This window comes from Engystomops pustulosus, chromosome 6 (assembly GCF_040894005.1).
Source record: "Engystomops pustulosus chromosome 6, aEngPut4.maternal, whole genome shotgun sequence".
In the NCBI taxonomy this organism is placed as follows: domain Eukaryota; kingdom Metazoa; phylum Chordata; class Amphibia; order Anura; family Leptodactylidae; genus Engystomops; species Engystomops pustulosus.
The window spans coordinates 151,639,075-151,664,679 of record NC_092416.1 but is presented as its reverse complement, the minus strand read 5'-3'; the positions used below and the strand labels follow the sequence as shown (position 1 = coordinate 151,664,679).

General features: G+C 44.4%; 1 protein-coding gene across 1 annotated transcript in view; it reads left to right on the top strand.

Moving 5' to 3' along the window:
- Positions 1-15,720, top strand: part of MEOX1 (mesenchyme homeobox 1) — a 49,544-nt gene extending 33,824 nt beyond the window's left edge. Inside the window, exons 2-3 of the mRNA XM_072113676.1 lie at positions 14,007-14,179; positions 15,036-15,720. Of these exons, the coding sequence (XP_071969777.1) occupies positions 14,007-14,179; positions 15,036-15,158 (296 nt within the window). The 3' untranslated portion in view covers positions 15,159-15,720. The remainder of the gene's footprint in view (positions 1-14,006; positions 14,180-15,035) is intronic.
- The last annotated feature ends 9,885 nt before the right edge of the window (positions 15,721-25,605 follow it).

Here is a 25,605-nt window from a genome sequence, read left to right as displayed (position 1 = left end):
TGCAGTAAAATGGAATAGATTGAGTGCCTGTATGTGGCAGTCCCAAAAATGTTTCAAACCAGAGGAGCAGGTAGGTGGCCCTCCAGTAAAATGGGATAGATTGAGTGCCTGTATGTGGCAGTCCCAAAAATGTTTCAAACCAGAGGAGCAGGTAGGTGGCCCTCCAGTAAAATGGGATAGATTGAGTGCCTGTATGTGGCAGTCCCAAAAATGTTTCAAACCAGAGGAGCAGGTAGGTGGCCCTCCAGTAAAATGGAATAGATTGAGTGCCTGTATGTGGCAGTCCCAAAAATTGTTCAAACCAGAGGAGCAGGTAGGTGGCCCTCCAGTAAAATGGGATAGATTGAGTGCCTGTATGTGGCAGTCCCAAAAATGTTTCAAACCAGAGGAGCAGGTAGGTGGCCCTCCAGTAAAATGGAATAGATTGAGTGCCTGTATGTGGCAGTCCCAAAAATTCTTCAAACCAGAGGAGCAGGTAGGTGGCCCTCCAGTAAAATGGAATAGATTGAGTGCCTGTATGTGGCAGTCCCAAAAATTGTTCAAACCAGAGGACCGGGTAGGTGGCCCTCCAGAAAAATGGAATAGATTGAGTGCCTGTATGTGGCACTCACAAAAATTGTTTCAAACAGAGGACCGGGTAGGTGGCCCTCCAGAAAAATTAAATGCATGAAGTATAGCAAGAGCCAGTGGGCCCTGTCAAAAAATAGCCATTTTCCTCTGCTTTACTGTACAAAGAGGAGGAGAAGGAGGAAAATGAGGAGGAGGAGGAGGAGTGGATCAATTATTCAGGTTGAGCTTCCTTCACCTGGTGGAGATTGGAAATTCTGAGAAATCCAGCCTTTATTCATTTTAATAAGCGTCAGCCTGTCAGCGCTGTCAGTCGACAGGCGTGTACGCTTATCGGTGATGATGCCACCAGCTGCACTGAAAACCCGCTCGGACAAGACGCTAGCGGCAGGGCAGGCAAGAACCTCCAAGGCGTACAGCGCCAGTTCGTGCCACATGTCCAGCTTTGAAACCCAGTAGTTGTAGGGAGCTGTGTGATCATTTAGGACGATGGTATGGTCAGCTACGTACTCCCTCACCATCTTTCTGTAAAGATCAGCCCTACTCTGCCGAGACTGGGGACAGGTGACAGTGTCTTGCTGGGGTGACATAAAGCTGGCAAAAGCCTTGTAAAGCGTACCCTTGCCAGTGCTGGACAAGCTGCCTGCTCGCCTACTCTCCCTCGCTACTTGTCCCGCAGAACTACGCACTCTGCCGCTAGCGCTGTCAGAAGGGAAATACTGTTTCAGCTTGTGCACCAGGGCCTGCTGGTATTCATGCATTCTCACACTCCTTTCCTCTGCAGGGATGAGAGTGGCAAGATTTTGCTTGTACCGTGGGTCCAGGAGAGTGAACACCCAGTAATCGGTGCTGGAATAAATTCTTTGAACGCGAGGGTCACGGGATAGGCAGCCTAGCATGAAATCTGCCATATGCGCCAGAGTACCAACGCGTAAGAATTCACTCCCCTCACTGGCCTGACTGTCCATTTCCTCCTCCTCCAACTCCTCCAACTCCTCTTCTTCTGCCCATACACGCTGAACAGTGAAGGACTCAACAATGGTCCCCTCTTGTGTCTCGCCAACATTCTCCTCCTCTTCCTCCTCATCCTCCTCCACCTCCACCTCCTCCGATATGCGCTGAGAAACAGACCTCAGGGTGCTTTGGCTATCAACAAGGGAATATTCTTCCCCCGTCTCTTGTGACGAGCGCAAAGCTTCCGACTTCATGCTGACCAGAGAGTTTTTCAACAGGCCAAGCAGCGGGATGGTGAGGCTGATGATGGCGGCATCGCCACTGACCATCTGTGTTGACTCCTCAAAGTTACTCAGCACCTGACAGATATCAGACATCCACGTCCACTCCTCATTGTAGACTTGAGGAAGCTGACTGACCTGACTACCAGTTCTGGTGGAAGTTGACATCTGGCAGTCTACAATCGCTCTGCGCTGCTGGTAAACTCTGGATAACATGGTCAGTGTTGAATTCCACCTCGTGGGCACGTCGCACAACAGTCGGTGAGCGGGCAGTTGGAGGCGGCGCTGCGCTGCCCTGAGAGTGGCAGCATCTGGGCTGGACTTCCTGAAATGCGCACAGATGCGGCGCACCTTCGTGAGCAAATCAGACAGATTGGGGTATGTCTTGAGGAAACGCTGCACTATCAGATTTAACACATGGGCCAGGCATGGCACATGTGTCAGTCTGCCGAGTTGCAGAGCCGCCACCAGGTTACGGCCGTTGTCACACACAACCATTCCCGGCTTGAGGTTCAGCGGTGCCAGCCACAGATCAGTCTGCGCCGTGATGCCCTGTAATAGCTCTTGGGCGGTGTGCCTTTTGTCGCCTAGGCTCAGCAGTTTGAGCACCGCCTGCTGTCGCTTAGCGACGGCACTGCTGCTGTGCCTAGAGCTACCGACTGATGGCGCCGTGCCCACGGATGGTAGTTCGGAGGAGGAGGTGGAGGAGGGGTGGGAGGAGGAGGAGGCATAGTAGGCCTGAAACACCTGGACCGAGGTAGGCCCCGCAATCCTCGGCGTCGGCAGTATATGAGCAGCCCCAGGGTCAGTCTCGGTCCCAGCCTCCACCAAGTTAACCCAATGTGCCGTCAGCGATATATAGTGGCCCTGCCCGGCAGCACTCGTCCACGTGTCCGTGGTCAGGTGGACCTTGTCAGAAACGGCGTTGGTCAGGGCACGGATGATGTTGTCTGACACGTGCTGGTGCAGGGCTGGGACGGCACATCGGGAAAAGTAGTGGCGGCTGGGGACCGAATACCGAGGGGCGGCCGCCGCCATGAGGTTGCGAAAGGCCTCGGTCTCTACTAGCCTATAGGGCAGCATCTCCAGGCTAAGCAATCTGGAGATGTGCACATTAAGGGCTTGGGCGTGCGGGTGGGTTGCACTATATTTGCGTTTCCGCTCCAGCGTCTGGGGTATGGAGAGCTGAACGCTGGTGGATGCTGTGGAGGATCGTGGAGGCGACGATGGGGTTTTTGGGCCAGGGTCCTGGGCAGGGGGCTGACTAGCAGCTGACACAGGGGAAGGAGCAGTGGTGTGCACGGCCGGAGGTGAACGGGCTTGTTGCCACTGAGTGGGGTGCTTAGCATTCATATGCCTGCGCATACTGGTGGTAGTTAAGCTAGTAGTGGTGGAACCCCTGCTGAGCCTGGTTTGGCAAATGTTGCACACCACAGTCCGTCGGTCATCCGGTGTTTCCTTAAAGAACCTCCACACTTCTGAAGATCTAGCCCTCGCCGCAAGAGCCCTCACCACGGGAGCTTCACTAGTTGACAGTGGCGCTGATGCACCAGCTCTGGCCCTGCCTCTCCGTCTGGCCCCACCACTGCCTCTTCCAACCTGTTCAGGTCGAGGACTCTCCTCCGTCTCAGAAGCACTGTGTTCACCCGGCCTCTCAACCCAGCTTGGGTCTGTCACCTCATCATCCTCCGATCCCTCAGTCTGCTCCCCCCTCGGACTTCCTGCCCTGACAACAACTTCCCCACTGTCTGACAACCGTGTCTCCTCATCGTCGGACACCTCTTTACACACTTCCACTACGTCAAGAAGGTCATCATCACCCACAGACTGTGACTGGTGGAAAACCTGGGCATCGGAAAATTGCTCAGCAGCAACCGGACAAGTGGTTTGTGACTGTGGGAAGGGTCCAGAAAACGGTTCCTCAGAGTATGCCGGTTCAAATGGCAAATTTTCCTGGGAGGGGGCAGACTGGGGGGGAGGAGGCTGAGGTGCAGGAGCTGGAGGAGTGGGGATTTCGGTGACATGGGTGGACTGCGTGGAAGACTGACTGGTGGTGGACAAATTGCTCGAAGCATTGTCAGCAATCCACGACATCACCTGTTCGCACTGTTCTGGCCTCAACAGTGCTCTACCACGAGTCCCAGTAACTTCAGACATGAACCTAGGGAGTGTAGCTCTGCGGCGTTCCCCTGCTCCCTCATCAGCAGGTGGTGTCTCACCCCGCCCAGGACCACGGCCTCTGACCCCTGCAGTAGTTGGACGCCCACGTCCCCGCCCTCGTCCTCTACCCCTAGCCCTGGGGTTAAACATTTTTAAAATGAGAGTTATAACTTTTTTTTTTTTTTTACTTTTTTTTTTTTTTTGTGTGTTTTTTTTGTGTTTTTTGTTTTTTTTTGTGTTTTTTGTTTTTTTTTGAGTTTTTAGAACCAAACAATCCTATCCTATTGCTATGGCTATTTTCTAGCCAAGTATCAAAGGAAGCACACTACTATGCCAGATGAGATGACACTGAGTTATTGCCTAATAGAAATCCAACCCCTACTGAATTTTGCCACTTCAGCCTTTGCTATGGATATGTGCGCCACTAAGCGCAGAACACAGCGGTCGCAAGTCTCACTACAAATTGCTCAGAATTGGCAAGTACATGCACTGCAGAAACTACAGCCACCAGCAGATCAACCAGAAATCAAATATATAGAACGCTACTGTAGGCTTCAAGAAGCTATTTGTATTCTCCTATGGCTATTTTCTAGCCAAGTATCAAAGGAAGCACACTACTATGCCAGATGAGATGACACTGAGTTATTGCCTAATAGAAATCCAACCCCTACTGAATTTTGCCACTTCAGCCTTTGCTATGGATATGTGCGCCACTAAGCGCAGAACACAGCGGTCGCAAGTCTCACTACAAATTGCTCAGAATTGGCAAGTACATGCACTGCAGAAACTACAGCCACCAGCAGATCAACCAGAAATCAAATATATAGAACGCTACTGTAGGCTTCAAGAAGCTATTTGTATTCTCCTATGGCTATTTTCTAGCCAAGTATCAAAGGAAGCACACTACTATGCCAGATGAGATGACACTGAGTTATTGCCTAATAGAAATCCAACCCCTACTGAATTTTGCCACTTCAGCCTTTGCTATGGATATGTGCGCCACTAAGCGCAGAACACAGCGGCCGCAAGTCTCACTACAAATTGCTCAGAATTGGCAAGTACATGCACTGCAGAAACTACAGCCACCAGCAGATCAACCAGAAATCAAATATATAGAACGCTACTGTAGGCTTCAAGAAGCTATTTGTATTCTCCTATGGCTATTTTCTAGCCAAGTATCAAAGGAAGCACACTACTATGCCAGATGAGATGACACTGAGTTATTGCCTAATAGAAATCCAACCCCTACTGAATTTTCCCACTTCAGCCTTTGCTATGGATATGTGCGCCACTAAGCGCAGAACACAGCGGTCGCAAGTCTCACTACAAATTGCTCAGAATTGGCAAGTACATGCACTGCAGAAACTACAGCCACCAGCAGATCAACCAGAAATCAAATATATAGAATGCTACTGTAGGCTTCAAGAAGCTATTTGTATTCTCCTATGGCTATTTTCTAGCCAAGTATCAAAGGAAGCACACTACTATGCCAGATGAGATGACACTGAGTTATTGCCTAATAGAAATCCAACCCCTACTTAATTTTGCCACTTCAGCCTTTGCTATGGATATGTGCGCCACTAAGCGCAGAACACAGCGGTCGCAAGTCTCACTACAAATTGCTCAGAATTGGCAAGTACATGCACTGCAGAAACTACAGCCACCAGCAGATCAACCAGAAATCAAATATATAGAACGCTACTGTAGGCTTCAAGAAGCTATTTGTATTCTCCTATGGCTATTTTCTAGCCAAGTATCAAAGGAAGCACACTACTATGCCAGATGAGATGACACTGAGTTATTGCCTAATAGAAATCCAACCCCTACTGAATTTTCCCACTTCAGCCTTTGCTATGGATATGTGCGCCACTAAGCGCAGAACACAGCGGTCGCAAGTCTCACTACAAATTGCTCAGAATTGGCAAGTACATGCACTGCAGAAACTACAGCCACCAGCAGATCAACCAGAAATCAAATATATAGAACGCTACTGTAGGCTTCAAGAAGCTATTTGTATTCTCCTATGGCTATTTTCTAGCCAAGTATCAAAGGAAGCACACTACTATGCCAGATGAGATGACACTGAGTTATTGCCTAATAGAAATCCAACCCCTACTGAATTTTCCCACTTCGGTCTTTGCTATGGATATGTGTGCCACTAAGAGCTAAACACAACGGTAGCAAGTCCCCCTGCTAATTCCTCACAAAATGGTAAAAGATGCAAATTAAAATAAAAAAAGTAGAACGTTATTGTAGCCCTAAGAAGGGCTGTTGGGTTCTTTGAGAATCACTCCTGCCTAACAGTAAGCTAATAGAACACCCTAACGCTTTCCCTGACCAGCAGCAGCTCTCTCCCTAGCGGCATCCAGAGACAGAATGATCCGAGCAGCGCGGCCAGCGGCTAGTCTATCCCAGGGTCACCTGATCTGGCCAGCCAACCACTGCTATCGACGTGTAAGGGTACCACGTCATGCTGGGTGGAGTGCAGAGTCTCCTGGCTTGTGATTGGCTCTGTTTCTGGCCGCCAAAAAGCAAAACGGCGGGAGCTGCCATTTTCTCGAGCGGGCAAAGTATTCGTCCGAGCAACGAGCAGTTTCGAGTACCCTAATGCTCGACCGAGCATCAAGCTCGGACGAGCATGTTCGCTCATCTCTAATAACTACCCATTTCTTAAAGCCCCTTATTATGCAATAAACTAGAAAAACTATGGGACATATTTACTTACCCGGTCCTGTTGCGATCCCTGCTATGCATTGTCTGACAATCATGGACTCTGGTGCGATTCACTAAGATCGTGCACCCGATATCCTTCATGTGCCGCTTCCCCGCTCAGGTCCGCAGGAGTTCACCATCTTCTTCCTGGTGCATGTAAGTGTATTGTCTTGCGACACAATTTAAATGTTAAATCCTGCGCTTAGTCCGAATCCGTTGGATCGTCCGACGACCTGCCCCCCCCCCCCCCCATTTTTGGCACATGAAAGCCGGTGCTGTCCTTCTAAATGGCTGTCCTGGCAGAGCAATCCCCTAAAAGTCAGAAAACCTAACGGAAATGCGGCCATGGGACCCTAGTAAATAAGCCCCTATGTGTTTGTATGTGTTTGTATGTGGCCTCAAGCTAAACATTGGCCTCATCGATGACTTAAAGAAGTCGGCCACTTTACCACAAGTGTGGAAGGCAGAATATTCAGTAATTTGCTAATATACATCTATTAATACTGTAATGCTTTCTTGAAATATAAAGTAAATCCCCTGGTTACGAATTGCCGTTTATTTCATCACTTGTTATCCTGTTCTTAAAATCACCTTATGGTAGAATTTATAAATCCTGGAAATCAGATGGACTTGGTCATGTACAGTTAGGATCACATGACCCTCCAACTCCTACCATTTTATGGACAAAATTTGGTAAAAGAAATTACTGAACCAGGGGGTTTGACTTAACATTTCAAGAAAGTGGAGCAGAACTATGAACAGATGTATTTTGGTAAATTACCTCATATCCTGCCCCCCCACTTACACACTCATTACAAAAAACATGAAGTAAAGTGGCCAACCCCTTTAAAAATGAACAGCATCGGTTAGTGTAGATGTACGGTACCATATTCAGAACCTTTTTTTTTTTTTATCGAGGGCCTATGATATCCAATACCTGCACACTTGATTTTGTTCCTATTAGGCACATTGGGGGTTATTAACTAAGGGTCCGCAGAACTCAATTCCGTCAGATTCTCAGAATTTTTCGGATTTTGAGCACTATGACAAGTATTTAATTGGGGATTGTGTCGTATGTGATCGGATTTTGGCACAGCCCCGCCGGCTTTCATGCGACGTCCAGCTTGTCCAGCTATTTTTGATGTGTTCTATTTATATATATATATATATATATATATATTTTTTTTTTTTTTTATGTTAAAATGTTTAGCTTTTTTATGTTTTCATGGCTTTTACATAAGGTCGCATTCACTTTGTTTTTCCTGCCTGCACCACTGTGACCTGCAGAGGGTCAATGCGGAGAGAAGCGGGCTACCTTCTAGAATTTGACACCTTCAGAGAGAACCACCTGGCTTAGCCTTCTGAAGGGTCTAGCATGACATATCATATTGTTGGCATCTCCTCCGCTGCTAATGATATACTCAACATCTTGAATCACACGAACATGTGTTCTACATTAAGATGCTGTGCTTAAGAGTCATAATCATTGCGAGCCAAGGTACTAACTTGATACAGGTGCCAAAAGAGGGGCAAAATCTGTTCACATTTTCGGCAGTGTGTGCCAATGCTCAAGTATCAAATATACCACATACTGTTTTATATAAACTGAACCGAGTGATAAAAAAAGAGTCAAACCCATTCTGTGTAATGAATTTCTCAGAAGCTGAAGTGTTAGAGGACACGTCCACAGAATGGCTCTGTACTGCCTCCTAGTCACGATACGGCACATGGAGCAGTCTATGCGGTGACAGCCCTTCCTTGAGCATGCAACTACACAGGGTACGGTGGAAACATAAAACATCTAAAAACTACATTAGTTTCTGAGTTTCTGATGCAGATAAAGATAATTTTGGAAGCCCTATAAGGGTCTCTAACCTAAGTGGAAATTTCATTCCAACGACACACACCTCCAGATATACCAAGAGACTGGGTTGCTTAATATATCCAGTCGGCAGTGTGCCGACAGAGGGGGGAATTAAAGGGAACCTGTCACCAGGAGCCCCTTTTCTAGTTCCCCCATGCCCCATATAAATAATAGAATGCACATGGACAAGGTGTTTTTATATTAAAACTGGTTATTTCAGGAAAAAGTATGCTAGTTTAAAGTTTACTTAACTGTCTTTACCTGGGAGTGGCTATTTCCCCCATCCCCACCCCACCCTCAGGAAACAGCTCCTTCATGGTCTAGTTCAAATAAAAAAAATCTGCCCATGTTCACTTAGTACCTCCCCACACCGCTTCCCCCAATACACACATGGCTGCTTTCATCCAAATATAGCTCCTTTCCCGACCAAGAGTAGTGCATGGTATTATCTACACAGCTGTGCTGCAGTACTGGCACGAATTCCTGACAACCCCTTTAATGTAAAGGGGGTGGCAATGGGCATTCATAGCTACTGGTTGATTAGTTCCCTGTGTCTGATAGATTTTACCAAGTACAATGCTCCATCATTTATGTGAATGGAGGGGTGGTCACACCTGCCCACCACTTCTTCTTTAAATCAGGAGACTTTGGGGCCCCTGTTTCTATTATTGTTGTGGGTCCTAAAGGGTTCTTTATACAAAGAAATATTGGGACAAATAAATCATGTGCATAAAATGAACCAGAACTGCTACTTTGGGAGGGTTTTATATAAACCATCATAGATTTATGGTCAATTTTGACCTTTAGGCAAATTTTTTTAGAAACAAATTCCATCAGAGTCAATCAGTCAGAGATAAGCCTTGCATCCTGTTCAGCCCTCTAAAGCCCTGACCTTGGCCTAACACAGTACATTAGTGTTCGTCTAGTTATCCACCACCTCCTCCAATGTAATTTATTGTATCTGGAAAACCCGTGGATTTTTTTTTCTGACAACATAGTCAGCTGTGGCAATAATAGAAGAAAAAAAAATCAAAAAGAAGCGTAAAATAAATATCTTTAACGTTTTAAAATATATAAAAAAAAACTGGGCGAAAGAAAACGGAAAAGTCAGCTTTTTAGAGTACTGTGACAGACTTGGTGCTTCTAAGGTCCATTAGTCTGAACTGTACTTTGGCCTGACTACAAGATTTTGTTGATCTTCATTTTTGCACACTTCAAAGTGATATTTTTCTTTCCACCTCTACAGAAGGTGCAATTTTGTTGCCGGTTCATGACTATCACAGGGTTTACGAGCAGCAAGAAGCAGCTTGAGGTGTGATCTCTGCTCGGCTTTACTGTGCACAATCCAGATGCTGCCTCATTTGTGATCCAATGTGTGAGTCTTTTCATGTGGAGCATGAGGAAAACACAGTGGAAAGAGTCTCGCACTTAAAACAATGTCTTAAAAAAAAGGAAGAAAAAAAAACACCCTCCAGATGAGACAAAATATTCCATAAGGATGGCTGCAGAATGTCAAGGAGTTCCAAGGATAGTAACGCAGTAATGATATCATACGGCGAGCGTCTGGGAGGCTGTCTGAGTACAAAAACCTAAAACCTGCTAGCCCTCAATGTCAGATTTTTATGTGGAGCTGCGCTATGTTTCATTCATCAGAGTAATGAAGTAGACGTACTCCGTGTACTTCATATGTAATAGGGAAGCATTAAGCTCTCTGCCTTCAGAAGGAATAAGCATAAATTACAGGGAATACGGGAATGTATGAAGGCCGACTTTCTGCAGACCGGCCTTATGCTATGACTTGCCGGCATCGGATGAGTCACAACTATCTAGTAATCCGCGTCTCGGGACCCGACCATGTGCCAGACTTGAAGTCTACCTCTACTAGGAGCTGGTGTAGAGTCAATGGGGCACATGTATCATAGTTTTGTCTCTGTATTTTAGAGACATTTGGCGGTTAGTTTTTGCACCTTATGTATGATCCTGTCTTTTTACTTGTGATACATGTTAGGTTTTTCCTATCCTGGCAGATGCAAATTTTGGCTTCTTTTTGAGACTTTTTGTTGCAAATGTCTCAAATCCACATGGACACAAGCCACGTGAGGGGGTTATATACAGGAGAGGATACAAGCCACGTGAGGGGGTAATATACAGGAGAGGACACAAGCCACGTGAGGGGGTTATATACAGGAGAGGATACAAGCCACGTGAGGGGGTTATATACAGGAGAGGACACAAGCCACGTGAGGGGGTTATATACAGGAAAGGATACATGCCACATGAGAAGGTTTTATACAGGAGTGGACACAAGCCATGTAAGGGGATGATATACAGGAGAGGATACAAGCCACGTGCGGGGGTTATATACAGGAGTGGACACAAGCCACATGATGGGGTTATATACAGGAGAGGACACAAGCCATGTGAGGGGTTATATACAGGAGAGGACACAAGCCATGTGAGGGGTTATATACAGGAGAGAATACAAGCCATGTGAGGGGTTATATACAGGAGTGGACACAAGCCACATGATGGGGTTATATACAGGAGAGGACACAAGCCACGTGAGGGGGTTATACACAAGAATGGACACAAGCCACGTGAGGGGGTTATATACAGAAGTGGACACAAGCCATGTGAGGGGGTTATACACAAGAATGGACACAAGCCACGTGAGGGGGTTATATACAGGAGTGGACACAAGCCACGTGAGGGGGTTATATACAGGAGTGGACACTACTGTTAATTTGGGATTTAACATGTTGCATTTTTAATGCATTTTGAAACTAATTACAACAGCTGAGGAGGTGATTTGCCTTATTTCATTACTTTTAACATTTGAATTTACAAAACGCATAGTAAACACAATGTTAACACATGCATTAACGCAGCAGTTACATTGCGTTTAGTAAACACAAATGTTAACAGTAATGAAATAAGGCAAATCCCCTCCCCTTAGCTGTTGTAATTAGTTTCAAAATGCATTAAAAATGCAATTAAACCGCTACGTGTGACCTCACCCTTAGAAATAACCAATAAAAAAAAAAATTAAGAATTTTGACGAAAGAGGTTACTGTGCAAAATGTTAAACAGTTAAAGCATGTGAAATGATTCCAATTTACATGTTAAAATCGGGTCCATGAAAAAAAAAATTCCTTTGCACCTGCCCTGGACCAGGTGCAGATTTGCACCTAAAAAGTTGCAAAAAAGTCACAAAAAAGGTGAAAAGTCGCACGGAACATCTGGAAAGTTAAGATACATGAGGCACACTGCAAAAGGTACAGACCGAGGTGCACTTTAAGAGCACCAACAAAAGGCGCAAAAACTAGAAAAGTTGCAAAAAAAAGACAATTTGCCTAGCTGAAACTATGATACATGTGCCCCAATGTATAATTTAAGTTTGGGTGCAATGCCCTTGATCCTCCCACTTATTTACTTTAAATATTTTGGGAACATCTTAAAAAGTGGAGAAAATAACAATTTTTTGATACTAGAAAACAGCCATACAAATTCTCATATCTCCCCCCTTCAAATTTGTCAGATGTTTAGGTAACAGCCCTGGAGTGCTTTTCAATCATACGTATAATAATTCAAGGCTACAGCAATGCAAGTGCTACTTGAACAGTTGCTTCATCCTGAAGGGTTACATACTATCAGTACTGATTTACTCCAAGGTCCCTCCTTCATCCTCTAAGTGTAGCTGTAGTTTCCAACCAGATGTTTGCTACAGCATTTACAACATTTAGGGGAGGGACTAAGGAGGAAACTTAATTTAGAGAACACTTAAAGGGAACCTGTCATCAGAAAGTGGCCTAATAAACTACTACCGGAATGTTGTTTAGCAGCTCTACACCTTTTGTCATGGCCTAGGATGGTTCCATCACCTGGAATAACAACTTTGAAATTAAATGTAAATTAATAGTATAAAGTCAAGGAGGCGGAGAGTTTACCAGTGAAGTCAAACTCTCCCTGCCTCTGAACACTTCCTCCCATGACTTACATCATGCACCATGAGACAGGGAATGAGACAGGGAATGCGTGAATTCAATGTTAAATTCTCCACCTCCTTTACTTCATACAACTTCATACAACATTTTACACTCACTTCGAAGTTGATTTTTTTTTTGGATGATGCGTCACACTGAGCAATGAAGGAAATATGATCTGGAAGGTGTTCAGCTGCTTGACAACTTACCGGTAGTCGTTTATTAGGTATATTTCTGCTAACAGGTTCCCTTTAGGATTGAAGGGCCACTCTTTAGGACCCTAGTCCTTGAAGTAAAATATTACTCTATCATAGTCTACTTACTAGATAGGCAAATGTATGGTTAAGCAATGATCAATGCTTCTACCTTGTACTGTAAGCTCAAAACCGCTTCCAGACACACTTTATCTTAAGTTTTTTCACAATTTATAGTATCATAGTTTCATAGTTTATACGGTTGAAAAAAGACACTTGTCCATCAAGTTGAACCAAGGAAGGGAAGGGATTGGATGAGGAAGGGATTTAGTTATAACATAACCATCAATGTTATTTAGGTGTAAAAAGGCATCTAGACCCTTCTTGAAGCTCTCTGCTGTCCCTGCTGTGACCAGCGCCTGAGGCAGGCTATTCCACAGACTGACACTTCTCATAGTAAAAAAAGCCCTGTCGCCCCCTTGTCTTTTGATTTGATTTAATCTGAAACAATTTACCACCATATTTTTTGTATGGACCATTAAACACAACTTTATGCTTCCATTTTAAATACATTCAGGGTCAAAACTCCTTTTAACCTTTTGAATCCACATACTGAAAAACTGTTAAAGGAAATCTACCATGTGGAATCTTCCATCAGAAGTAGATCTGATGGTAGATTCCTCCGGCCTGCCTCTGCCCTAATCTGTAATTTACATATCCTGGAACCTAATCTAACGTGTTAAGAAAGGTATTGTATTAATAGGTAAATTAACTGCAGAGGCTACTGGGGCGTGGAGAAGCCTTAGCTCCCAGTAGCCTCTGCAGTTTATTTACATATTACTAAAATAACATTTTTTAACAAGTTAGGTTGGGTTCCAGGATTATTAAATTACAGATTAGGACAGAGGCAGGCAGGAGGAATCTACCATCACTAACTAGATCTCCTGAAGTCCGATGCATGATGTCAATCACAGAGGAGGAGGCATTCAGAGCCTTGACTTCAGTCCTCCTTTAGACTTCAAAGTTGATTTTTGGATGGTGCCACCACACTGGGCCATGAAAGAAACAAAAACTAGAAGGTGTTATGCAGGTGTTCTGGTATCGGTTTATTAAGCCAATTGTTGATCACTGTTTCCCTTTAAACTTTCAATGGAGTCTGAGGAGGGATCACCTTACATGGTTACATTGGAGCATTATGAAAAATGTTTGGCCTGTGTACTCTACTATATGGTCTACAAACTCTACTGAACGAAACAGTCTCTTACATATTCTCATGTTTTCTCTTGCATAGAAAGTGGAGATCCTATCACCAAACCCGAAACAAATAGTAAAGCCAGAAAAGAAAGAACGGCCTTCACCAAAGAGCAGTTAAGGGAGCTGGAAGCTGAATTTGCTCATCATAATTACCTGACCAGGCTTCGAAGATACGAGATAGCTGTGAACCTTGACCTCACTGAAAGACAGGTAGGTCCAATCTGGTGCCTTATTATTTGGATCACATGGTTTCAGCTATCATCTCTTTATTATGCCATAAAATGTTTCTGTCCCTATTCATTGATGGGACTTGATACATGCCTTCTCTGCCAGAAAACTGGAAGGCATTATACATTTCCCCCCTTAGTCTTGAGATCACGGTGCTATGTACTGATGAAACCCCTTGGAGAAATATTGGATTTAAAGGACCTGGACAAACCTTTATGACTTTGATCTCAATGATCTCATATTGTACCAGTTCCAATTTTGGCATCAGAACCTCAGCGATGGGGGATTGGTGAATGTAAACCCTTATGGGAAAACCAGTTCTCTACAGGATTCGTAACGCCCTCTGTAGTCACCACAGAGTACAAAATATAATATAACACAGATCCCATGTGATAACAGACCCCCAATAATATCCATATGCCCTATGAACCCTATGGATATGTGGTTATTCTGTTTGAACAACTTATCCAACCTGAGAAAATATTAGGGACTACTGTAAAAAAAAAAGCTGGAAGCAGTGCTCTGAAGCAGTGGAATAATCGCATATTCTTGTGCAGTGCAAGAATTTGATATAAAAATCATAAATATGCCACTGCCAAGCCACGTGGGCATGGATGGGGCGTAGTGGGGCGAGGTGGTCGGTAAAGGGGTGGGCACATGGTGTTCCCGCTCCGCGTCTGCATTCTTTTGCTAATCCATGCCAGGTCCCACATAGTTTTGCTCGTCTTAGCCTCTTGATGTATCTGGCGTGCCAATGTATCCGTAGTACATGTCCCACAATGAGAGTCTATCACTGACATGTTATACTTGTTTCAAGACATTTATCTTGTTTTTTCAGGTTAAAGTTTGGTTCCAAAACCGAAGAATGAAGTGGAAACGTGTGAAAGGGGGGCAACCAGTGTCTCCAAATGATCAAGATGCAGACGACTTAGATTCCACAGCATCTCCCAGCTCCGAATAGCTCGGTCCCAACTTGTGAACTTTTTTATCTCATACTTTCAAGACAAATCTGCAAACGTGGTCTTCTTGGTCTTCCAACCTTGATCATACCAGCTAAAGAAGCTAGTGTGTTTTTTTATTTTTATTCTTTGCTGATACCTTTATCCTATTTTTCACAGTCACCAATATAAGGGGTAGAGGACTGGAACTCACATAATTCAATGTTTTCTCACAAAATTGCCCCAAATTCTAGTTGTAAGATATTAATGAAGCTATCTCAGACATTTTTGTATGCGGAAAATGTATATTGAAATTGCCATTGTAATAATATTTTTTACTACTTTCCTACAATGTTCTTTTATTCGAGGAAGATGAAGTTGCATCAAACCCATATCATGACGTCCCCTTCAGCAGGTCTTACTTTGTAATATCTTGTGTTTCCTAATGTACAAACAAGTATTCATCTCATATTTTTATTAACTGTTCATCTGCATAAAGTGCTAAAATAATTCCCTCCCCCAAAGACAAACATTTCAGTGTTTTATGTTTTTTTACGTTGTTTTTATTGTATTAAATTGCAAGAAATACTGTGTAAAGCTTCTCTTTTATTACAAGTTTTTATTAATAAAATGTGCTGTTTGCAAAGTGTTTGTAATGATTTTGTCCAGCGGGGTAAAGCAAGAAGATGGGAGGCCTTTTGTTAATAAGGTTAATTGTGGGGGCATCACTGTGACTACTGGGGGCAGCACTGGCTACTGGGGGCAGCACTGACTAATGGGGCAGCACTGAAGCTACTAGGGTCTACACTGTGACTGAGCTCAGTGTTGTAATGGGTAATACCAACACTTACTGTAAATCAAGTAATTGACCCATGACATCTTTAATGGTCGGAGGAACTCTCTTTCATCTCCTTCTATATGTCAGCTTCTTCCAGCCAGAACTTGGCCCTAAAGAATGAGCAACATAGAAATAGTTAGGCTCTTAATTTTATCATCATCTTCTCCACACTTAATAGTGTTCAGTTGTTCTCCTAGATGTCAAAGTTATTCCCCCAGTAGCAAATAGCCATAGTAACAGTGCCTAGCATCAGTAGTCACACTACTGCCGCCAGTAGCCAGAGTAGTCATAGTGCTTCCACCAGTAGTCAGAGAGCTGCCCCAGTAGTCAAAGTTCTGACCCCAGTAGTCACAGTGCTGCCCCCAGTAGTTAGTGAGATGCCATCCAGTATCCAGTCCTGCCCCCAATAGTCAGTGCAGCCCACAGTAGTAACAGGGCTGCCCCCAGTAGCCAGTGATACCCCAGTAGCCAGAGCTGCCCCAATAGCCAGTGCTGAGTTGGAAAAACTGTGGTTCATAAGTATTTAGTTATACCCCTGGCTAAGAACATTAAATGGCAGCAGTCCTCGCTCTGACCCCGGGTGTTAAATAGGGATGTGGGCAGTAGATTATCGATGACACCCTGTGCTTTCCGATGTCGGTTCAGCTCCAGTGTAGAGCTGAATTGGCATCGGCTCCATAACATACTAGTAGGGCGTGAAGCGCTATTAGCGAGACTCAACACAGCACTAGTACGGTATGGCAAGCCAAGAGGTTAATACAAGACCAAAGCTGAGCTCAGTATATAAAACCAAAAGTACCAAGCTTATTACATAAATACAGCAACAGAACCAGATACTAAACAAAATACAGCACCAGACCCAGGCTCCTTATGGTAGACTTATATCCAATTTTTTGCCCAGATAAGTTCGCAACGAGCATGCTATCTGTGAGCATAGACGGAGTTATGCTGACAGATGGAATTATGATTATTGAATGATGCCTTTCAAGGAGAGGAGCCGAACTAGATGATATATCCCACTGTCCGTGTATATAGTGGGATATGTTGTAGCTCTCCATTGTACATCGCAGTGCTAAAATGTAATATGAACTAGCTTAATAGGAATACAACAAGAGAACCAGGCGCCACATAGAAATAGAGCACCAGGTCTAGGTTTTAAACAGATTCACCAGAACGATGCATGTTCTATAAATAAAGAAACATAACCAAGCTACATATGGAAATATCTGCCAGCGACAAGCCTACAGCAGGGGAGCTCCTTCTGCCGCCGGCGAGAAGCCCAAAGAACAGAGACAAGAAGCAGGTAGGTAGAGCTCTCAGGGGCAAATCCCCACCCCAATAGCCCCTGCAGTTAATTTCCATATCAATATAATTACCTCTATATTAGGTAAAGCTAAATAAAAGAATGATAAAAAGTGTTCAGGGATAGTGCGTTGAATTTGAAGTTAAATTTGTATGTAAGTTGCAGCTGGTATATTTTGTATGTGTAACTCAGAGTACTAAGAGTATTCTCATAATTTTGGGAACAAGGATAAAAAATAAAGCATCACTGCAGACACCTTTGGTAACTCTTATGTTGACTCTGGCAGCCGTGAGCTAGAGATCATTAAATTACCAGTATCAACAGAGCTTCACTAATAGTCACAGTGGGAAGAGAGGTCCTTTTGAAACTAGGCCTTATGTATGTCAGGTGCCTGTAGTGGTCACAACAAGGGTATTGCCCTTCTCGTGCTCTTCGATCTTCCAGTGATATTAGATTAATCTCTACCTTAATTCGAACCTCTCATGTACGTCTCCAGGACTTCTCCAGGGTTGCTCCAATTCTCTGGAATTGACTAATACCCACCCTCCAAAGCTTCAAACGTGCTCTTAAAATCCATCTCTTTAGGCAGCCTATCACACTCGCTAACTGCTTGAAATGTCAACTCTCCCTTTACTAATCCATCCTACTGTATGTCCTACCTCCCGTCTGTTATTCGGCAAACAGCAGATATTTACCAAGCTCCAGGCTTTTCTGCAGTCTTTTCCACTTAGGACCTTGTAAATAAGATGGCGGCTGATGGCTGGATCAAGCAGCAGAATTTTTATTTATTAAATTATTTATTAAATCATTTATATTGTTCCCCTTATAAAGAATGGCTGGACCATTCTACAACCTCTTGTGTCACCCCCTCATCCTCATAGACTGTAAGCTCTTGTGTCACCCCCTCATCCTCATAGACTGTAAGCTCTTGTGTCAACCCCTCATTCTCATAGACTGTAAGCTCTTGTGTCACCCCCTCATTCTCATAGACTGTAAGCTCTTGTGTCACCTCCTCATCCTCATAGACTGTAAGCTCTTGTATCACCCCTTCATCCTCATAGACTGTAACCTCTTGTGTCACCCCCTCATTCTCATAGACTGTAAGCTCTTGTGTCACCTCCTCATCCTCATAGACTGTAAGCTCTTGTGTCAACCCCTCATCCTCATAGAATGTAAGCTCTTGTATCACCCCCTCATCCTCATAGACTGTAAGCTCTTGTGTCACCCCCTCATCCTCATAGACTGTAAGCTCTTGTGTCACCCCTCATCCTCATAGACTGTAAGCTCTTGTGTCACCTCCTCATCCTCATAGACTGTAAGCTCTTGTGTCACCCCTCATTCTCATAGACTGTAAGCTCTTGTGTCACCCCCTCATCCCCATAGACTGTAAGCTCTTGTATCACCCCTTCATCCTCATAGACTGTAACCTCTTGTGTCACCCCCTCATTCTCATAGACTGTAAGCTCTTGTGTCACCTCCTCATCCTCATAGACTGTAAGCTCTTGTGTCAACCCCTCATCCTCATAGAATGTAAGCTCTTGTATCACCCCCTCATCCTCATAGACTGTAAGCTCTTGTGTCACCCCCTCATCCTCATAGACTGTAAGCTCTTGTGTCACCCCTCATCCTCATAGACTGTAAGCTCTTGTGTCACCTCCTCATCCTCATAGACTGTAAGCTCTTGTGTCACCCCCTCATTCTCATAGACTGTAAGCTCTTGTGTCACCCCCTCATCCTCATAGACTGTAACCTCTTGTGTCACCCCCTCATTCTCATAGACTGTAAGCTCTTGTGTCACCTCCTCATTCTCATAGACTGTAAGCTCTTGTATCACCCCCTCATCCTCATAGACTGTAAGCTCTTGTATCACCCCCTCATCCTCATAGACTGTAAACTCTAGTGTCACCCCCTCATCCTCATAGACTGTAAGCTCTTGTGTCACCCCTCATCCTCATAGACTGTAAGCTCTTGTGTCACCTCCTCATCCTCATAGACTGTAAGCTCTTGTGTCACCCCCTCATTCTCATAGACTGTAAGCTCTTGTGTCACCCCCTCATCCTCATAGACTGTAACCTCTTGTGTCACCCCCTCATTCTCATAGACCGTAAGCTCTTGTGTCACCTCCTCATCCTCATAGACTGTAAGCTCTTGTGTCAACCCCTCATCCTCATAGAATGTAAGCTCTTGTATCACCCCCTCATCCTCATAGACTGTAAGCTCTTGTGTCACCCCCTCATCCTCATAGAATGTAAGCTCTTGTGTCACCCCTCATCCTCATAGACTGTAAGCTCTTGTGTCACCTCCTCATCCTCATAGACTGTAAGCTCTTGTGTCACCCCCTCATTCTCATAGACTGTAAGCTCTTGTGTCACCTCCTCATCCTCATAGACTGTAAGCTCTTGTATCACCCCCTCATCCTCATAGACTGTAAGCTCTTGTATCACCCCCTCATCCTCATAGACTGTAAGCTCTTGTGTCACCCCCTCATCCTCATAGACTGTAAGCTCTTGTGTCACCCCTCATCCTCATAGTCTGTAAGCTCTTGTGTCACCTCCTCATCCTCATAGACTGTAAGCTCTTGTGTCACCCCCTCATTCTCATAGACTGTAAGCTCTTGTGTCACCCCCTCATCCTCATAGACTGTAACCTCTTGTGTCACCCCCTCATTCTCATAGACTGTAAGCTCTTGTGTCACCTCCTCATCCTCATAGACTGCAAGCTCTTGTGTCAACCCCTCATCCTCATAGAATGTAAGCTCTTGTATCACCCCCTCATCCTCATAGACTGTAAGCTCTTGTGTCACCCCCTCATCCTCATAGACTGTAAGCTCTTGTGTCACCCCTCATCCTCATAGACTGTAAGCTCTTGTGTCACCCCCTCATTCTCATAGACTGTAAGCTCTTGTGTCACCCCCTCATCCTCAAAGACTGTAACCTCTTGTGTCACCCCCTCATTCTCATAGACTGTAAGCTCTTGTGTCACCTCCTCATCCTCATAGACTGTAACCTCTTGTGTCACCCCCTCATTCTCATAGACTGTAAGCTCTTGTGTCACCTCCTCATCCTCATAGACTGTAAGCTCTTGTGTCACCCCCTCATTCTCATAGACTGTAAGCTCTTGTGTCACCCCCTCATCCTCATAGACTGTAACCTCTTGTGTCACCCCCTCATTCTCATAGACCGTAAGCTCTTGTGTCACCTCCTCATCCTCATAGACTGTAAGCTCTTGTGTCAACCCCTCATCCTCATAGAATGTAAGCTCTTGTATCACCCCCTCATCCTCATGGACTGTAAGCTCTTGTATAACCCCCTCATCCTCATAGAATGTAAGCTCTTGTATCACCCCCTCATCCTCATAGACTGTAAGCTCTTGTGTCACCCCCTCATCCTCATAGACTGTAAGCTCTTGTGTCACCCCTCATCCTCATAGTCTGTAAGCTCTTGTGTCACCTCCTCATCCTCATAGACTGTAAGCTCTTGTGTCACCCCCTCATTCTCATAGACTGTAAGCTCTTGTGTCACCCCCTCATCCTCATAGACTGTAACCTCTTGTGTCACCCCCTCATTCTCATAGACTGTAAGCTCTTGTGTCACCTCCTCATCCTCATAGACTGTAAGCTCTTGTGTCAACCCCTCATCCTCATAGAATGTAAGCTCTTGTATCACCCCCTCATCCTCATAGACTGTAAGCTCTTGTGTCACCCCCTCATCCTCATAGACTGTAAGCTCTTGTGTCACCCCTCATCCTCATAGACTGTAAGCTCTTGTGTCACCTCCTCATCCTCATAGACTGTAAGCTCTTGTGTCACCCCCTCATTCTCATAGACTGTAAGCTCTTGTGTCACCCCCTCATCCTCATAGACTGTAACCTCTTGTGTCACCCCCTCATTCTCATAGACTGTAAGCTCTTGTGTCACCTCCTCATCCTCATAGACTGTAAGCTCTTGTGTCACACCCTCATTCTCATAGACTGTAAGCTCTTGTGTCACCCCCTCATCCTCATAGACTGTAACCTCTTGTGTCACCCCCTCATTCTCATAGACTGTAAGCTCTTGTGTCACCTCCTCATCCTCATAGACTGTAAGCTCTTGTGTCAACCCCTCATCCTCATAGAATGTAAGCTCTTGTATCACCCCCTCATCCTCATAGACTGTAAGCTCTTGTGTCACCCCCTCATCCTCATAGACTGTAAGCTCTTGTGTCACCCCTCATCCTCATAGACTGTAAGCTCTTGTGTCACCTCCTCATCCTCATAGACTGTAAGCTCTTGTGTCACCCCCTCATTCTCATAGACTGTAAGCTCTTGTGTCACCCCCTCATCCTCATAGACTGTAACCTCTTGTGTCACCCCCTCATTCTCATAGACTGTAAGCGCTTGTGTCACCCCCTCATCCATATAGACTGTAAGCTCTTGTGTCACCCCCTCATTCTCATAGACTGTAAGCTCTTGTGTCACCTCCTCATCCTCATAGACTGTAAGCTCTTGTATCACCCCCTCATCCTCATAGACTGTAAGCTCTTGTGTCACCCCCTCATCCTCATAGACTGTAAGCTCTTGTGTCACCCCCTCATCCTCATAGACTGTAAGCTCTTGTGTCACCCCTCATCCTCATAGACTGTAAGCTCTTGTGTCACCTCCTCATCCTCATAGACTGTAAGCTCTTGTGTCACCCCCTCATTCTCATAGACTGTAAGCTCTTGTGTCACCCCCTCATCCTCATAGACTGTAACCTCTTGTGTCACCCCCTCATTCTCATAGACTGTAAGCTCTTGTGTCACCCCTCATCCTCATAGACTGTAAGCTCTTGCATCACCCCCTCATCCTCATAGACTGTAACCTCTTGTGTCACCCCCTCATTCTCATAGACTGTAAGCTCTTGTGTCACCCCTCATCCTCATAGACTGTAACCTCTTGTGTCATCCCCTCATCCTCATAGACTGTAAGCTCTTGTGTCACCCACTCATCCTCACAGACTGTAAGCTCTTGTGTCACCCCCTCATTCTCATAGACTGTAAGCTCTTGTGTCACCTCCTCATCCTCATAGACTGTAAGCTCTTGTATCACCCCCTCATCCTCATAGACTGTAAGCTCTTGTGAGCAGGGCCCTCAATCCTATTGTTCCATATGACTGTTTGTCCATATAATGTAATATATTTGTATTTGTCCCCTATGATTTGTAAAGCGCTAAGGAATTTGATGGTGCTATATAAATGAAGATTATTATTATATTATTATTATTATAACAAGTTATCCCCTAATAGCAGTATAAGAGATAACTTGCTGATTAGTGGGGGTCCCAGCAGTGGTCCCTGATCACGAGCAATTAGTTTTAACTCTAAATGAATAGAGCAATCTAGTTATACTTGTGAGCTGCTGCTCCAATCGTCTCTATGGCACTAATGGAGATAACTGAGCACAGTACTCAGCCTCCTCCTTCAGTGCCATAGACAGTAAAAGGACCAGCAGCGTGTATATCAATCTGCTGGCCCAATCATTTTGGATACAATGGGCACTTTTTTACTGAACTTTGGCAATCCCACTGCTGGAACTCACACTGTTTAGCAACTTAGGAAAGTTTCCTGTGTATGGGGAATGAATTGTTGTGACCGGAATAAGCCATTAGAGAGGGCTTTTTACCACCCTACACACATTAGCATATAATTATGGCTACTACACAGACTCAGGGGCATTTAGAATTTTCTTTCTAGCCCCCATGGTTGCTGAGATATCTGTCCTAGTATCTGACCAATACAATCATCTCTACTGTCAGAGAGGAGGAGCATAGGGCAGCATGTATTATGCTAATCTTCTCTGACAAGAAGAAGATTATTACAGCATGCCCCTACCTCTGCTTCAGCAACTCCTCTCTGACAGTGGAGAGGTTTATAATGGTCAGATAGTGGGACTGATATCTTGCTCTTAATAATAGCCATTATTTTACATGGATAAAAGGTTAAAATAAATCTTTTTGTTCATTACAAATAAGCTGTGTCTATTTATATTAAAGAAAACCTAACACTGCTCACATGATGAAATCACACAAGCGCACCACCCTGTAGGTTATTTAATCCTGATCCCGGCACATACTTTGGTTAGACACAGCGATCTTTAGTTTAGCTAAAGATCGCCCTCCGGTGCTACCCCTATGTCATCAGCCGTCTGTCGATGCCTTCCAATTGTAAATTATTCAGACCTCCATCTTTCTACCTTTCATCCTTCAGGTGCCAAGCTCTCGGCACTTGGTGACGTCACAGCTCTTGGCACCTGAAGGGGGGTGGGTACAAAGAAGGAGGCGTGAATAATTAACAATAGGAAAGTATCCACAGATGGCTGATGGCGTAGGGGTAGTACTGGAGGGCTAATTTACATATGTGAATTAATCATTTTTTTCAGGTAAACTAAAGATCGCAGTGCCTAACCAAAGTCTGCCGGCATCTCGATTAAATAGCCTACAGGGTGGTGAGCTGTGGTAGGTTTCCTTTAAATGACAGCAAGTAAAGATCTTGAAAATCTTGATATGATGGACCGGTCTTTTAGTAACGTGAGCCCAAACCTGAACATGTATTTACTGTCCCATATATACAGCATCATGTGACTATAGGAATCTTCTATACAGGCAGTCCCCGGGTTACATACAAGATTGGGTCTGAAGGTTTGTTCTTAAGTTGAATTTGTATGTAAGTCGGAACTGTATATTTTATCATTGTAATCCCAGCCAGAACTTTTTTTGGTCTCTGTAACAATTGGATTTAAAAAATGTTGGGTTGTCATAAGAACCAGGATTAACACTAAAGCTTCATTACAGACACCTGTGATATCTGTTACAGCTGATCATTGTAGCCTAGGACTAAAGTACAATAAATTACCAATATCCAGAGGTCCGTTTGTAACTAGGGGTCGTATGTAAGTCGAGTGTTCTTAAGTAGGGGACCGCCTGTACTACTAAAAGTGCAGGTCAAATGAGCCGCGGTCGGGCCACGAAATGTGCCGGGTATATGTAATGTGTTTCCCAGCCAAAATATAGTTTGCTATAAAATGCCAGTGAATAAGAACTAGTTCCAACAGGTTTGTTAAGGATTGGAAAATGTGGATATGGCAAACCTGCAAACAGGTATATTTTCTGGAAGAAAGCCACCACGTTTTTCCAATCATGGAACACCCCTTTAAGCTTTAGGAAGTGTATCACTAAAAATCAATAAAACACTAAAAATAAGCCGTCATCCCATTATCTTACAAACGGCCAACAATAAACAGGTAAAGCCTATGAACATTTCAGTTACTCTATATGTCATTGACCTGGGAAGAGTAATGGGAAGCTTGGACAGTCTTGGGTTTAGTTCTAATGCGTCTTTTGAAACCTAATCCACCTGCTGCACGATTGTGTCCTGATAAATCCGACTTCAAAGTCCCAAACATTTCTATTTTATTATCTAGTCAGTGGATTTTCTGCTAAGGACAAAACCAGATGCTGGGAGATAGTGGTCCCCCTGGGTCCAATTTTTGTCTGGTGTGATGTTACTTCTGCCTGTGATTAATGACTTTTATAGTATAAGGGGGATTTCTCATTGCCGCTATAACACGATAGTATCAGTACACACATGATAATGCAAGCTCCTCCAGCAATTAGGAAACTAAATATGTTCGCAACATAATATCTCGCGGAATCTCTGTGGTTAAATAAATCTGAAAATCAAGTGCTTTCTGCGTATAATCTTTAAACCTTGAATGTTAGCGCATGATCCATGTTTGATGACAATTTATAGGAATTTATTTTGTGTCGTAAGATCTCTGAGCTGGAGAGTAGAAATTCCGGTAATCAAAACCAGGTCGCTTCAGAGCCAATACATGGAGCTAGCCATTCACTTTATCTATTACTGTATTTTTCGGACTATAAGGCGCACTTAGAATCCTTTCAGGTGCGCCTTATAGTCCAGTGCGCCTTATATATGAACCCTACTGAAAGACAACAGCTGCCTTGAGCTGTGCGCAGGTCTGCCTTATAATTCGGTGCGCCTTATATATGAAACTATACTAGTGCGACTTATAATCTGGTGCGCCTTATAGTCCAAAAAATACGGTACCTATACATGTCACCTCACTGGAAAAAACTGCAACTTGTGTAAGCCTTCCTAAAAATACCTTCCTGTAGTCATCCTAATGCAAATTAGCATAACGGGGCACCAGAGCGATGGACGTGCACCCATTTGGCCAACATTTATCAAAAGTAGTGAAGACTGTACTAGTTTGCCTGTGGAGTATGGAGTCCAACAGAACACGAGCACAAACGCTTCAAGCACCACCAGGCGCCACTTCTCTCCATGTAAAAAGA